The sequence below is a fragment of the Nothoprocta perdicaria genome, unplaced genomic scaffold (assembly GCF_003342845.1).
Source record: "Nothoprocta perdicaria isolate Ctin4 unplaced genomic scaffold, notPer1 scaffold_26, whole genome shotgun sequence".
In the NCBI taxonomy this organism is placed as follows: Eukaryota; Metazoa; Chordata; class Aves; order Tinamiformes; family Tinamidae; genus Nothoprocta; species Nothoprocta perdicaria.
Window position 1 is genome coordinate 2,790,825 of NW_020455488.1, and position 15,682 is coordinate 2,806,506.

Consider the following 15,682-nt stretch of genomic DNA (forward strand, 5'->3'; position numbering starts at 1 on the left):
CAGTTTTCTGCAATCCTAAAAAGATCAGCATTGGAAAAAATGCATACACTTTCCAAAATAAAAGTATTTCTCCTCCTCCTAGTCCTTTGTATCTGCTTCAGTACAGTTAGAGCACAGATGACAAGCATCACTGTATTGAAAACCATCAGAATAGTCAGAAGACTATACACAAATTGTTATGTAGCCTTCTAAATTATGACTTCAGACAAAAAAAAATCTGTCTGTAAAAATCAGAATTTTGAGGCAAGCAGTAGGGGGAAGAGAAGCAGAAGCCTTACCTCCTCTTATTCACTCAATGAAGTTTTCTCCTCTTGAATCACTTCAAGACTTCTTTATAGCTTATTTCCAAATATAACTCAGCAGTATACACCCTCCCTTTCATTTCTTTCAACAAATCCCCTTTCAGCACAAYTGACTCTTACATACGCAACATGGGCAGTGTCTAGTAACCTAACTTAATACTTCTTAACAAGAAAATGTTTTGCTAACAGTAAGTTCCAGAATACTGACCTGCACATGCTATACAAGGTTTCACAATACTTTTAACCACATTGTTTTAACTACGTATCTCTCAAAATAGCATCAATCTTATTTCACTAAAAAAAAAAAAGAAGCTGCAAAATGATAAGAGGAAGGACTCAAAGATTAACCAAGTAACTGAGCTACTAAAGGGTCTCTCCAGCATGGAAGAATCACTGTCCATACAGATCATTTTCCATAACCACGCAACTTCAGACTCATGCAAGTCAGGCTGCAGAAAACCAGGAGCCTGTCAATAAACAGTACCTGGAAATAAAGGAATTTCAGGATCATATCTTCTGAGCTAGGTGACAGAAACACAGATCTATCAAAAAGTATCTTCAGTGTTTAAAAGATAAAAATGAAAAGTTTAATCTTAAACCTCTACCAGCAGCTCCCAGACACCCCTTTTCCCTCCTCCATTTAGAGTGTTTTACAGCACTGGATCATCTTTACTTCTTAAAAGGAGCCTGGGAAGCTCAGCCAGCCAGATTGTGGCTCTCTGAAAAGCCTCCAATCTCAGACACACCTGCTCACACTGTAGACCTTATTCTACTAACCAGGGCAGCAYTGAATTACTTAGGTCACTTCCACATTCTGTCCTCAACTTCCCCTCCAAGAGCGGACCGCTCCCTCTCGCCTTGCAGACTTCCGTAATTTTGGAATCAAACAGGAAAGGGAGAGAGACCAGGATTTTAGTAACCCAACAATGAATCATCACTCAGTTCCCCTCTGACTTAAATTTCATCTGTGGAGAGACACCATAGCAGGGCCAAATTCCAAGSAGAAGATCTGACTTACAACCAATTAATGCTCACTTCTCCATCAAATTTGCCATGGATTGTTGAATACTCAGGTAGCTCAAGAAGTCACCACACTGTGCTCATCTCTCTTATCCCCCCACTTAGATCCCAAATGCATTTACTACTTAGTTTATTAGTTTATCCTGAAAAAATAATCAATAAACAAATTACACAAACCCATGGTACTGCATTCGCTAAGATCCACCACTCTAAAAATGCCCAAATAGGAGTTAGCTCTGCCTTCCCGTGCCCCTAGCTAGTGACAAAATATTTTCTATTCTTCAGATTACGAAAAGACTCYAAATCATTAATTTCTTTCCGCTCACATATCCTCCAAGCCAAAAAAAGCCATTTGCATGAAATTAAGTCAATAAAAACAATTATTTCATTTACAAAAATAGAAAATCATTTTACATAAACCACTTAAAACACATTCTTCTAAAAATAAACTTAATTACAAATCTAACATGAAATTATAACAGCATATATTAGGGCCAATGCCTACTGTAATTTAAATAAAAATAGTAAGCATATAATTTGCACAAAAAGTTTGGACTGGTGAATTTACTGTTCCGTGCTCTCTTGGAGCCACCCTTTGTTGAAACGTTACCATTCTAACATCAAGAGCTCCTTCTGCAAGCGCCTCCTTTTAGTTTTCTTCAATAGTTCAGCTCAATGAGCAATTCGGTCCAAATTAAAAAAAATAAATAAATTGATACTTAGTAGCAATCTGTAAAATAGTGGATAAGACAGACTAGATCTAAAACTTTGAGGGACAGTATTTTCTCCATTAAAGGGTTTGTTTGGGGGAAGGTTTYTTTTTTAATTTTGCATGTCCTTCCACTTACAGAAGTATTAAGCTGTTAAAATCAGATTTCCTGCATTTCAATTAAAATTCCRTTTCCCTCTAAACAGAAAAATATCTCAAATGAAAAGAAATTCACCAAATACATAATTTACCATTTTGTCACTTAAAAATGTGAAAATTAACAATCTGAATAAATATAAGTTATCTAATTACTTTCATGCATATGAAGAAACACCAAATGCTAGTTATTGGTAAAAGTGCTACATTTTCCTTAAAAGCCATATGTGCCAATCAACATGTTCTAACAGCTGTCCATCAAAAAAAATCTCCCACAAAAAAATATGCAAAAAGAGATTAAAATTGTTTGCTTAAAGCAAGCTTTTCCTGCTTGAAGTCACTATCAAAGTCACCTACGCCCCATCTCAATAAAATAAAATAATAAAGGAGCTAATAATGCTCCATGAAGCCTTCACCCTAAGAAACTTTAAAGGACAAACTGGATAGAAATTCAAACAAGTGTGCAACTCCCAACGGAAGGCTATGAAGCGACACAGCTTCCCAGGTACGTCAGACACTTCAAATGGCCATTCCTGCCCCAACCAGCAGACCTAGGACAACTTATTCTCCATCTATCTATTCACTTTTCTCCAGTTTGGCCCTGCTAAAGGAGACTGGTCCCCTCAGGAGGGCTGGGCAAAGCTGGGAGGGTGCAAGGGACCAACTCGAGGCCCCAGACRCTCCGAGCGGTGACAGTCGCTCTGAGGTCAGCGCAGTATTTTGATCCCGTGGTAAACAAGCCCTGCCGCCACGCACGGAACTGGCAAAGCAGCAGTAAACAGATGCACGTTTCTGCGAGCACAATCGCTCCTGAAAGGATGAAAACATCCCACGGAATGCATGGATGGCATCACAACGCAGCCTCCCTGGGAAGCGGGACTACATCCATACCAACAGCCTCAACTTTTGTTTTTTCCCCTCCATGCATATGACATCAGGTAATCCCAACAGTCTTCCATGAAGATCCGGCGTTTATTTTTAGTGTATATTGACTATCTCCTTATCRGCCAGCTGATGCCAACACCCCCACTCTCATACTTCAGCTAAGAATACAGCCGTCCAACACCGCACAATGCGCAGCTTCCCACTGAAAACGCCTTCGTGAGGATGAGAATCACCCAAGGATCTGAAGTCATTTTTAAAAACAGTCATGAAACGAAGTCTTCTCGCAAGCCCTCGGGGATAACATTTCTGCTCTCTCCAGTTTTACAACTGCAGAAGGAAATGCAAACACCCCAAGGAGGAATACAATTTCTTCCCAGCCCTTGCACGCTGTCAGCTTCTGAAGCGTGAGATGTGATCACTCTCTATTTTAGCATGCATGACTACCAATGTTATTGCTCACAAAATTATCCAGCCCCTTTCTGAAATTCAGCTAAACTATGTAACTGAGGAGTTTCAATCCAACAAGTGGGCAGTGGAGAATTCACGGACAAAAGCATCTTGCTATTTTTTATTTGCTGTTCATAAAAATAAGCATCCTTGTTCTCAATTTATACCTGTCAAATCAGTATTTAAACAGAACCAAATCTGGAAGGAAAAACAAATGTGAACACAACTGTGCAGCCTTATGATACAACATCTGATTTGCACATTCCAATTCTCTCGCTCTCAAACACTGCAGTGTATTCTGGACAAATTTAAAAATAAAGTCACTGATATCAACTGCACAAACACCACGAAAGTCCTCAAACAATGCTGGCTTAGCTACTGCGATGGGTAATTCTTGTTTTCATACCATCACTTTCTTTTGTGAAAAATATTGGATTTTTTTTTTTGCCAGATTAACCCACTCTGTTTCCCATCTTGCTGACATTTCTTAAGAATTGCTGATAACAAATAACTCCATTCACATGCGCATCACAGAACACGCTGTCAGGAGCCGGCACTTGCAGAGGATCCCTCGCAGAGGTGCACATTTATCCTGTAATTTGCAAGGAGATACCCAAAATGAAACAAACTCAAAAAGTTCARCCTCAACAGTTATAGAAGGTATATTTTCAGCCTTGATGGTTTTTGCTTTGTGAGGTATTTTAAAATATTAAAGASATGAAAGATTTGAGAACAGAGATTGCATCTGTTGCCATCACATTTTAACCACAGTCCATGTATTTATACAGTGGAATCTCCAAAATAACACTGCATCTGTTAAGATGACAGTGTTTTTCCACGGGGCTCTGCTGGGTTAGAGCAGAGCTACTCCAAAGCTACTGCTTTTGAAGTGCTGATCGCGATCCACCCCGGATTCTTTCTGTAATCTTCCTCAAATGTGCMGAGCTGCGAGAGGCTGCTGTTCCTCAGCAAGGCTGGGAAACAAAACCCCAACACGTCTCCTCAGTGGGCGCTTGGCACTAACGCCTCGCTGCTAATGAAATGTGTTTACTTAGACAATGAACTACCAGAAGACATGCACAGAACACAAACCACATAAAAACAGATGTCCGGCTCACATGTGTTTCTGCTGAAGYCCAGGGCACACTCTATCAAATGCATTTCTCTCTCTCTGCCTTCGTGCTGTAGGACAACAACTGAAGCAACCCAGAGGAATCTCTGTTCCTTCACTTGCAGCACCGGCTGCATCTTAGAGCAGCCACCATTCGCCTGGATATAAGCTCCAACTTTAAACGGGACTCTCACAAGCTTATTAAAATATTGTATCAGCACAATGAGACCTCTGGTTAAGACACAATGAGTATGTTGGTCCACGTGTTCAGCCTTCTCCGATGCAATAAAGCCTCAAACAAACTTTTATTAGTGCACCAAAAAAAAAAAAAAAAGGAAACGGACAAACAAAAATGAAAACCTTTGGTCACTCCCAGGCTCACAATCCAAATGGGCTCAGTTGCCACCTCCAACCAAACCGGCTCTCAAAAAACTCAAGCAACAAATGTGCTTTTCTTAAAACAACTGCACAGACTTGACCTCTATCACAGCTGTAGCCTCGGGACGAGCAACAAGGAAATATTAAGAGAAACTATTAAAATGACAGGTCCGTATCGAGAATATATAAGCAGTAGGATCAACAGATCCTTTGGCTTTTGGCATCTTCCTCTATACAAAAATGAGGTCAGACATCCTGCTGGCTTGCAACCTTCCTCCTCCCRATTTCAGTAGGAGAAAGTTGCCCAACACAGATGTCAGCTCATCCTTCTACCTCTTTCCGGGCAGATTTGCAAGAAACCAATGAAATGTACATTAAAAAAAAAATAAATAAAAGCTTCAGCCACAATAAACTGCAGCCAAATGACGTTAGCTACAATCGATAGAGAACCACAAGCTGCTTCCACCTGCTGGGGATACAGAACAACTGGAGAGAAGCAGCTAAAAATCCCCTTTTGTGGCACCACTGCAGCCCAGGAGGTCTGTGAACCATTCCACACACACAACTCCTGACATTATCTTAACCAGGTCTCTTCTTAACACCCGTTTCCACCGAGGAGGAAGGTAGAGCCACCTGAAACAGCTTAACAAGAACCACCTGACTATTTAACTCCATCAATATTCTCAAGATCAAACCAAATCCCCAGCGGGATTCCGTGAAAGCTGAGCACAGAACACAACACTAACTATTTAACCACACATTAAACCCTCCAGGAGAAACCAACAGAAATAACACAACAATAACACAATAAAAATAACTTCGGTGCTGGTGAAGAGCACAGCAGAGGAAACAAACGAGGTCTTTCCAGGGGGATTTAAGCTCCCACCACTATGGCCAAATGCTGCTCTCAGTCGACTAAGCCCCACGCAAGTGGTTTGTCCACAGTGCAGCGCCCAGCAAAGCGTTTTTAAACTTTCCAAGGTGCATCCTGCTCCTACGCAAGCACTTAACGGAGGTGACAGCAGTGGCTGGGGAGCAAAACATAGTGTTTGCAGGAGGAGCAAGTGTGGGAAAAGTGGAGAAAAGCTCTAAGCTGAAGGCAATGCAAGAATCAAGGAAATCAGTGAGACCCAGGGATGAAGCCCTTTCCACAGCGCCAAGCCAGTTCTCCCTTACAAGCTTGGTCACAGGCAGCTTCCAGCAGCAGCTGTCACGGGGCTTTGCTCCAAAATGMCATACCTGACTAAAATTGAATATGTGAACTGTCCACCTCTACAAATGACATTCGAATCTCAGGAAACCATCTTACTCTTTTTTGGGGGCCGTGCTATCGCACATCATTTTAGCATTTCTGCACCATAAGCTCCTTGCAGCGCCTGCTTCTCGGCCTCATTTTCCCAAGCACCAGCAGAGTAAAACTAAACCATCGCGTTGGCCAAGCTATTGACCACTGCTCTCCAAACAGCCCCRTAAAACTTCCGATACAATTCCAAGTTTTCAAGATGTCTCCTAAAAGGGAATAGTGAACTGCCTATCTACTGAGTTGGGAAAACTGACATGGTATCAGTTTATGTTTGGAGAAGCTGAGTTTGCATCCAAAAGGTCTAGAAGCCTCTCTGAGCCTCAGGGTTTCATTCTAGCCCAGCTCCTCAAACCAAGTCACCACCATCTTCCATGAAGGGGCTCTTCATTACGCTACCAATCCTGTCCTGAGTTAATAAGGGCTTTTATGGCCTTCCCCTGAAAACTGCAGAAAAAAATAGATGACATCAATGCAATATTTGTTGAACTATCAAGAGCTTTGTACAAGAGGAAAATTATTTCCAGCCAACCTTTAGTACTCTGCATATAAAATATCATTTTTGGATAACAATTTTGCTTGCACTTTTCAAAGATCAGGCAAGTTTTCCCCGCCAAAAACAAACAAACAACAATTTCAGCAATGCAGTTCTGCACAGGTTTCACATGAGAGCACGTAAGGAAGACTTCTTATATTGAGCATCACAATCCATAAGAAAATCAGATATAGCATCCCACTAACCAAGGGGGAAACCTCCCCCAACCCTGCTAAAACATCTCTGCRAACTACAAGAGCACTAACACAAGAAATAACAACTAAAATAATGTGATGCTATCCCACCTTATCCCAGTCAAAGCCAATAATACAGCCTTGCAATATATCCCAGAAAAATCCTCTGTATATTCCTATCGAAAAACAGGATATACAGCTAAATAAAAACCAAGCATCTTATTCCTCCCTGCCACTTTGTCTCATTTGTTTCATATATAATCTGTCACTATAACTCAGTTTGAGGATAACAACATAATCCATGCTCGAGAACCACATTTTTGGCTGCAGAAACCTACAGTGTTCCACTAGCAACAAATGGAACAGATACTTCAAAAAAAAAGCACATTTTCTCAGCTCTAATTAATGCATGCTCCCTCTTACCATCAAGCCATTTATTTTAAACCTGTCACATACACTTGTAATGTAGCATCATGAATAATTTAAAAAGTAATCTCTGTAAAGCAAGTTTATAAACTTAACAGCAGGTACAGTACCTTTCATTCAAACAGACTGCACTCTGATAAAGTACAAGGGATCTTTGACTGMTGCATGTATTCATTTTAGGCATTCTGAACTTCAAAAAAAATTCTTTCCTGCCTCCCATCCACCTTCCATTATTTGAGAGGGATTTTATAAGTAACTTGCTTAAAAGAGCAGCATCCTAATTCGCCAACTTATCGTATTGAGGCAAAARCTACAGAGCTTCTGGAAACCGTCAGAAGCCATGACCCACCAGCAGCAAAAAATAAACACACAAACARGGAGGCAAGTCAAGTTTCTCTCTATCATTAAGAGCCCTGGTGTTTTGTGCATTTCTGCGATTTTGCTGCATTTTGACAGTGCTCCTCTGGACCAGGAAAGGGGCTACCAGACTAAAGATTTCAAGAGAAAGAAGGGGATAAAAAAAAAAAAAGCCCACCCGTTAGGAGAAAGTGTTTTGATCATTCACACTTTCAAGCAAACAGAGATATCTTTACAGCACGTAATGGCACCAATAACAGTTTTGCAGATAACACGCTCCCCGACAGGTCAGGGCTATTTCAATTCTATGCACCTTGGTAGCAACATGTGGCAGATGAAACAACTGGGTCACTGGACTTACCCCCTCCTCAAAAAAGACTTTTGCAGAGACTTAAGTGATTTATCAATGCTATGGCACATACAAGCAGGACACATTGCCTGTTTTATAAATTACTACAGTAAAGCACACACATTTACAGCTCACCAATTTCCTGTTATATTCAATATATGAATAAGAAACTTCATATATGCTGTGCTGTTAATAAAATAATGAAGTTCTTAAAGTACAACCTTGAAACTTCTCACTGGAGAAAAGTGCTTACATGCTAATTATTCCTCCAAGTTATTATTAAAATGACCTCATGTTGCAACACCCTTGCTGTTCAACCCAAGCATTCATTAGGTGGATTTAATTCTCTACAGGAGCAATCACGCTCTCCTTAGGGGCAGGAGAGCGCCTCTAGCTGGGCAAATTAGAGCATTTGGCTCCCTCAAAAACTATTTTGAGGGTCACTGAAAGGCGTGGGTGCTCATTTCTAAACTTACCAAGTTCACCAAGAAAGGAGGTAGTAGGGAATCAATCTACAAGTCGGATTAAAGTAAGTAAGTATAAATAATATAAATAAGTTATTATTTATATATTTATATTTATTAATATAAATAAGTTATATTAAGACTTAATAATGCCAATCAATCTGTAAAATGCAGAAAAAAACATTTTTCAGCAAATTTTAAATAATTAGCACTCCAACAACTTCTGGAGAACATTAATGCTTAAAAAGCTAACTCCCGTCTCAAAAGCAATCCTAAACAAACTGCTTACATTTAGCATTTGCAAGGATTCAAAAGCTTCAGTGACAAAYGCAGGTTAAGCCTCCAAAACATACTGCCACGTGCACACCAGTTTTGCAGGAATGCATCTCCTTAATTAATCAATATGAAAAATTGTTCCTAAACCCCTTTATAAAAACAATAAGCCCTGCCCAAAGTGACTGCAACCTATTTGGGAGCTGAGGAATTGGTGCAGCTCTGTTTGCTGAGCTCGCACATACATGAATGAACACTGCCTGTTGCTGACTATCTGCCTGTCCTCAAAGTTGGTCTCAGACGGTCCCAGATAACACAAACAAGACAAATATAGTACCACAGAAATCTGTCCAGACTGTATCTGCCATGGCTTGGCTAAGGGGAAATTAAAAAAAAAAAAAGAAAAAAATACAATAAAGTAAAATTTTAAAAAAAAGCTAACTACAGAGAGACTACAAACTCTTCATTAACTACTGTTCTATGAGTTCCACTTTGATATAATAAAAGAATTTTGAGACTATTAAAATGGTTTCCATAAATCATAAGAACTAATGTAACTAACCTACACAAAGAAACTGTCTATATAATTTACAGTGATATAAAAATTATACATGTCAAATATACCAAAATACTAAAACAGTATTTCTACCTTTCAAACACATTTCAAGCACTCCAGGAGTCTTTCTGCAAGAGGAACTCTTAAAAGTAGTGTGTTTCCTTACCATCTAAGCCCAGAAACCTTAAAAACCCAACTTTGTCRGAAAGATCTGAAATAATCCCAAACTAGGTACGTACAATAACTTCAATAAAGTGACACTCAAGACAGTATTAGTGAGAAGTACTTTGTTTGATAATAAATTTGCTGCAGTCTTGGTAACTAACCTGCCATTTATCCCCATTTCTAAGTACAAACACATCTATGAAACAGCTGCTCCTTGATAACATCACAAAGCACTTCCAAATGTGAAAGCTTTACACTAAAACTCAAATAATGACTATTTAGGATTATAAACCAAAGCTTAAAGAATAGTTTCAGGAAGGTGCAGTTGCTGCTCAATTAACAGTTTCCCAAGGAAGTAAAACAATGCTGATGAAATGTATTAACTATAGACGTTTGGGAGGAATACTCCCRTTTTGAAAATGATTTCATTCCATACAGTTTGCAAGCTATCAGCTTTAGGACTAACAGACGATGGATTAGACAACTTATTTTCCCTTTGGGATCATAAAACTAACATCAAGAGTGAAGCAAACAAGTTTCCCGCACGCATTATTTCTCTCCCCCTCAAAGCTCCGGAGTATCAGAGTTCAATACAAAGTTTGATGGAAGCTCTACACAGTATAATCAATCATTTAACAAAACTGTCTCTTTTGATCCCATCGAATTAATAATTTGAGTGATCRCCATTAAAATTACCTCAACATAAGCATACAAAGAATTAAACACCAATGGGGGAAGAAGAAAAAACAAAAGTTAAACATGAATTGAAATCACTCTTTAAAGCCAATAACTATAACCCAGAAACATATTTTAATATTAAATGTTAAATGCTTCGGGGGAGAAAAAGGAGGGAAAAAAAGGAAAAAAGAAAAAAGAAAAACCTACTAAAGACATTCTCCTGCAAATTCTCTTTAGTAAATGCAAATTTAGTAGAAAACTCACTATGATTTTAAACAATTTCTCCCGAAGTAACACAYAGCAAATACAAATTAATTATTTAACAATGAAGATGGATTCAAAAAACATCATACAAATACTGAAACACTAGACTTTACATGTTATTTCAAGATGAAAACAATATTTATTTGTCACTAGAGTTGTGCTTTAAGTATATTCTGGAATTAGTTTGAAAGAGCAACCGATAAAAGGGAAAAAATGCAACAATCTACCACAATACTCTATCAAATCTGAACAATTTCCTTTTGAAAACGCCCCAAAACACATCTCCAGATGAACTAAAGCTCAAACTAATTTAATTTTCAATTGCTACAGACCCTTTCCCTTACTTCTAAAAATATTTATGAAATCCCATGCCAAGAACCATCTCAAGCTTCCTTTGCTCTACCCAGAAAACCAGTGTTTTGCTCTCTTACGCACTGGTTCAGCAAGGAAACTTTCTAGTACACATCCTCCCATACCCGTTCCTCTGCTTTCTAACCTTCTAAATACATTTTGCCTGATCTTAGCTAAGTCATTACCATTTCCTAACCCTTTCAGTTACTGAGTCATAGAAGCCTTTGCTCCAGTTCTGGTAGGGAAATCCTTTGAAGGTATAATCTCACACAACCAAAAAGCTGAAGTACTGCCTGCTTCCCCATGTCTTCCGATAGCCTCTAATCCTCCTCATTCCTCATCACTTCCAGAACACTCCTTTTCTTCTCTTTCTGGCATTCCCCATTAACATCCAGTCCTTTAACACTGGCATCAAAACCGCAACAAAAGAAGGAATTATGGAGCTCACATTTAACAATATTCTATAAGCACCAGGCACATAGAAAATTAGGTGTGTGTAACACTGACAACCTTGGGAGATCACAGGGGTTTTCATTAAGCAACCTGGGGACAGAGATTCAAACATAAAGACATGAACTGCTGTTGGTGAGTACGGGAAACCAGAAATACAGCCTGGATATCCATATACAAGCTTAGAACCAAGATGAACAGATCCATCTATCCATCACTCCATATATTATCTAAATATCTATCACTCCAAAGCATCACCAGACCTAACGACACTATTTTTTCTCTGCATGTTTAAAGTCCTCCCTTGCAGACACTCCCCTTGATCAACATATACTACTACAATATGGTGGTATTTTGATTTTCCCTCCCATGCTTCAGCAAGAAAAAAATGAGTTTGGGCTTCATCCTAAACCCGGGCTCCAACTGTTAGTGTTTTTACACATCACATGCCTTCTTACACCCCCACAATACTTTATCTTAATGAAGGGGATTTTATTTTTATTTTTGTGCCTTTTTAACAAAAAAAAGGCCCTGACATTCTGAGCATCTTTTCCTGTTTTTTAACCAGAAAGTTTCCACTCAAGCTACCTGTATTTTAAAGATGTTCCCGTCATCTAATCATGAGCAGATTTTATATAATTTTGCATTAAAGAGATTGGTTTTCTCCCCTCCTGTTGTAACTCCTTTGTATTCCTATTTAGGAATGCCTTGCTTGTTTGACCGAAAATGGAAGTGCCTTTTAGCTATGACACAGTATATATGAAAAACAAATAAAAATTAAGATTAATCTTCCTTCCACTATTGTGGAGAGAAAGAAGAATATGAAGAGATGCAAAACATCTGCTCTGGAGATCATTTTTCCCCCTAAAAGCAGAATTCTTTCAGCAATAACTCGCAAAAACAAAGGCTATTAAACTGCAAACTACAAAGACGATCGATTAGAGGCAGCATTCAGCTAAGACAAGTTTTTCAGCATATCTTCTCATATTTAAATGCCCAGATCTTCAGAAGAAGATTATTTCATTTGGGAGGCCCTTAATTGGGTCATTTTAGCTAAATGGTAACTGCAAACACTTCAGAGAACTGGAAGTTAACATCCTAACATATTGTTTCTGCCTTATTTTATTGCAAGAGCTGGACAAACATTTTTAATTGAAAGTGTTCCGCAGCAGTTAAAAAAACTGTGTATTTCGGTAATTTAAGAACACACCAGACCTCCTCCTTTTATTTTTCTCCAGACTCCCCAATCCTGTTTTAAGCCCTGCCCAGAAGAAGGGCATCAGGGTTTTGTTTTTAAATCCCCAAATTAATCTTCCCTCTTGCAGTCTCTCTTCCGTGAGCTGAACTTCTCAGCTAGAGCAGTTTGCAACCAGCCCTGGCACCACAATGCAAGAGACAGAGGTGCGCCTTAATTTGCAAGGAGTTAATTGGCATTCGCAGCCTAATGAAACACAGTATTACTCAACACACATTACAGGCTCCGTCTACACGCTTCTTGCTCAAGCATTTATTTCCCCCCACCCCGTTAGCCTCATCGCCAGGGCATCCAAACTTCCCTTTCTTTTTAACCTGAAAGGACTCCTTTCGGAAAAGCCTTTGTAGCTCCCACATTCTTTTCCTTTAAATTTAAAAAAAAAAAAAAAAAAGGAATTTTCTCCCTGCCTTGCAACAGCAGACATCTTTTTGAGGAGGCACACAACAACAGCTCAAATAGCACGACTGAAAAAAAATACAATAGAAAGACAAGAACAAAACAACACACAGCAGATGAAATCAAAGCATGAGAACGGAGCAAACAGCCCCTTCTCCGCAGAGGGTTATCGAACCGGCACCTTTAACATCTCCCTGCCTACAGAGGCAGCCGCGGGTCTGAACAGCATGAAAACACCGAAAACGCGGCCGGGGCTGTGGCAACCCCCAGGCACTATATATACACACATATACGTGTGTGCTTATATATTCAGAATATATAGGGATACGTGTGTGGATAGATATGGATGCATGCGTGTATGCATTTAGGTGTATATATCTATATACATATAGATAGATAGATAGATATACACACACACAGCCCCCCATGAGCCACGTTTCCCTCCATGCATATGGAGGGAAAAGCACAACTCACGTCGGCTGCACAAATATTCACTCCAGATACAATCACAGCTGCTTTAAAAATAATAATMATCATCATCACGTTGAACTGCAAGCACCAAACGTGTTGTTTACACACAGACCTAAACGTACAGGCCTAACGGGAGAGGAAGGAACATTAAAGACTGTGACCTCTAGACATGGGGCGGGGGGCACCACCTGGACTCGGCACTCCCRCGGGAGGCCAACGCAGGGATCTTCCAGGATTTCCCGCTCCCGGAGGACGGGTTATCCCGCGAAGCCGCTCGACGCCGATGAAGGCCGCGCGGCTCCCGGCAGCCCGCGGGTGTTTTCACCACGCAGTTTGCAGCCCCGGTGCAACCACCGCGTCAGGATGTGGGGGAGCTTCGGGGCGCACTGCGGACCAGGTGGGGAAAACAGYGGAGCGGGAGGGACCGGCGGCTCCCTCCGGAGCCGCACACAGACACYGGCTGCCTGCGGAGGGGCGGCTGGACCCGCATTCGCAACATGCCCCCCGAGCAGCTCCGGCGAGCGGCAGAAAAACACACACATCCCCGCAGGCCGACAACACCCATAGGCACCACCGAGGCCCCGGGAGCCCTTCCCGACACCCTCACACACACACCCCCCATCATCACACACACCAGGAACCCCTCGTCGACACCTCACATGCGCACACACACACAAGCCTGTCRCCAACACCTTTACACACACTCCAGAACACCTTGCCAACAGCCTCACACACACACATCAACACAGCAGGAGGCCCTCACCAACACCCTCACACAACCAAAGCCCCTCACCAACGGACGCACAAAAAACCACACACAGGCAGCCATGCTCGACACCCTCAGGTACACACCAATACACACACCCCAAACACCGCGCCTGAAGTCCCTTCCCAACACCCTCACACACACCAACACACCAGGAGGCCTTCACCAACAACCTCACACAACCAAAGCCCCGCACCAATCGCACACACACACAAACACACAGCCGGGAACCCCTCACCAACACCCTCAGGTACACACCAACACACACAGACCCTCACAGAAACCCTCACACACATAGGGAACCCCTCACCAACACCCTCAAGCACACACACCAACGCACACACCGGGCGCCCCTCGCCAACACCCAAACACACACAGAGCCCCTCACCAACACCCTCCCACACCCAAAGTCCCTCGCCAACACCCTCACACGCACAAACACACACAGAGCTCCTCGCCAACACCCTCACACGCACAAACACCCGGAGGGAGCCCTTCGCCGACACCCTCACAGGTCCATAAACACCCACAGCCGGAGCCCCTCGGCAACAGCCTCTCCGGCCCGTACTCACTTTCTCCATTCGCCGGCCACAGGCAGAGCGCGGCGGAGCAGAGCAGAAACCCCCAGAAGAAGGCGAGGGACCCTCCTCCGGCGCCAGACTTCATTCCTCTGCCTTTAACTAGACAAAATCCCCCTTCCAGAAAAAAAAAAAAAAAAGTCCCAAAATCGGTGTCCTTTCCGCCCCCTCTTCTCTTAAAAACGCCGAGGGACGAGTAGGGGCGAGGGGGGATAAATAAATCCACGTCGCGTCAGGCAATTCGATGGAAGTAGAAGAGCCCCCTGGGCTGGGCAAGGCGGAGGGGCCGCGGGCTCCTTGGCTGTCGATCCTCCGGCGGCGCCGCAGCAGGGGAAGCGGCGGGAGCAGCGGGGCGGGAGGCGGCGGTGGCCGCGGCGGGGCGCGGGCGCCGCGTCCCCTCAGCGCCGGCTGCGGCGGCCMGCGGCGCGCGGCGAGCGCGGGGCGCGCCGGGGCTGGCGCTCGGCATCCTCGCCCTCCATTTTCAAACGCCGCACGCAGGGGCGGTGCGCGCACACACACGCCGAGGGGAAAAAAAATAAATAAATTAAAAAAAAAGAAGAAGAAAACGGGGAGGAGGAGGAGGAGGGGGGTAACAATCTCCTTACAAAACAACAACGGCGCTTCCCGCCGCGACAGCAGGTCAACCCCCCTCCCTGGGCGCGGGGGCCGCCGCGAGGGGATGTCGCGTCCCCCTCCCCCGCCGCCTCTCCCCTCCTCGCCCCCCCTCGGCGAGGGAGGGGAAAGGAGGGAGGGAAAAAAAAAAAAAACACAACACACACCACAACAACAACAGCAGCAGCRGCGGCGGCACCGCCGCCACGCAGCAACCGGCGGCCGCGCAGCGCC

The 15,682-nt window shown here is 42.5% G+C and overlaps 1 protein-coding gene across 2 annotated transcripts in view; it reads right to left on the reverse strand.

The window, feature by feature from the left end:
* The window catches only part of IGF1R (insulin like growth factor 1 receptor), a 132,347-nt gene extending 117,380 nt beyond the window's left edge, over nt 1-14,967 (reverse strand). The window contains exon 1 of one of the 2 annotated variants that reach the window (XM_026040514.1): nt 14,831-14,967. In XM_026040514.1, the coding sequence (XP_025896299.1) occupies nt 14,831-14,924 (94 nt within the window). In that variant the 5' untranslated portion in view covers nt 14,925-14,967. The remainder of the gene's footprint in view (nt 1-14,830) is intronic. The other variant, XM_026040517.1, reaches the window with a different exon arrangement.
* Nucleotides 14,968-15,682: the final 715 nt, after the last annotated feature.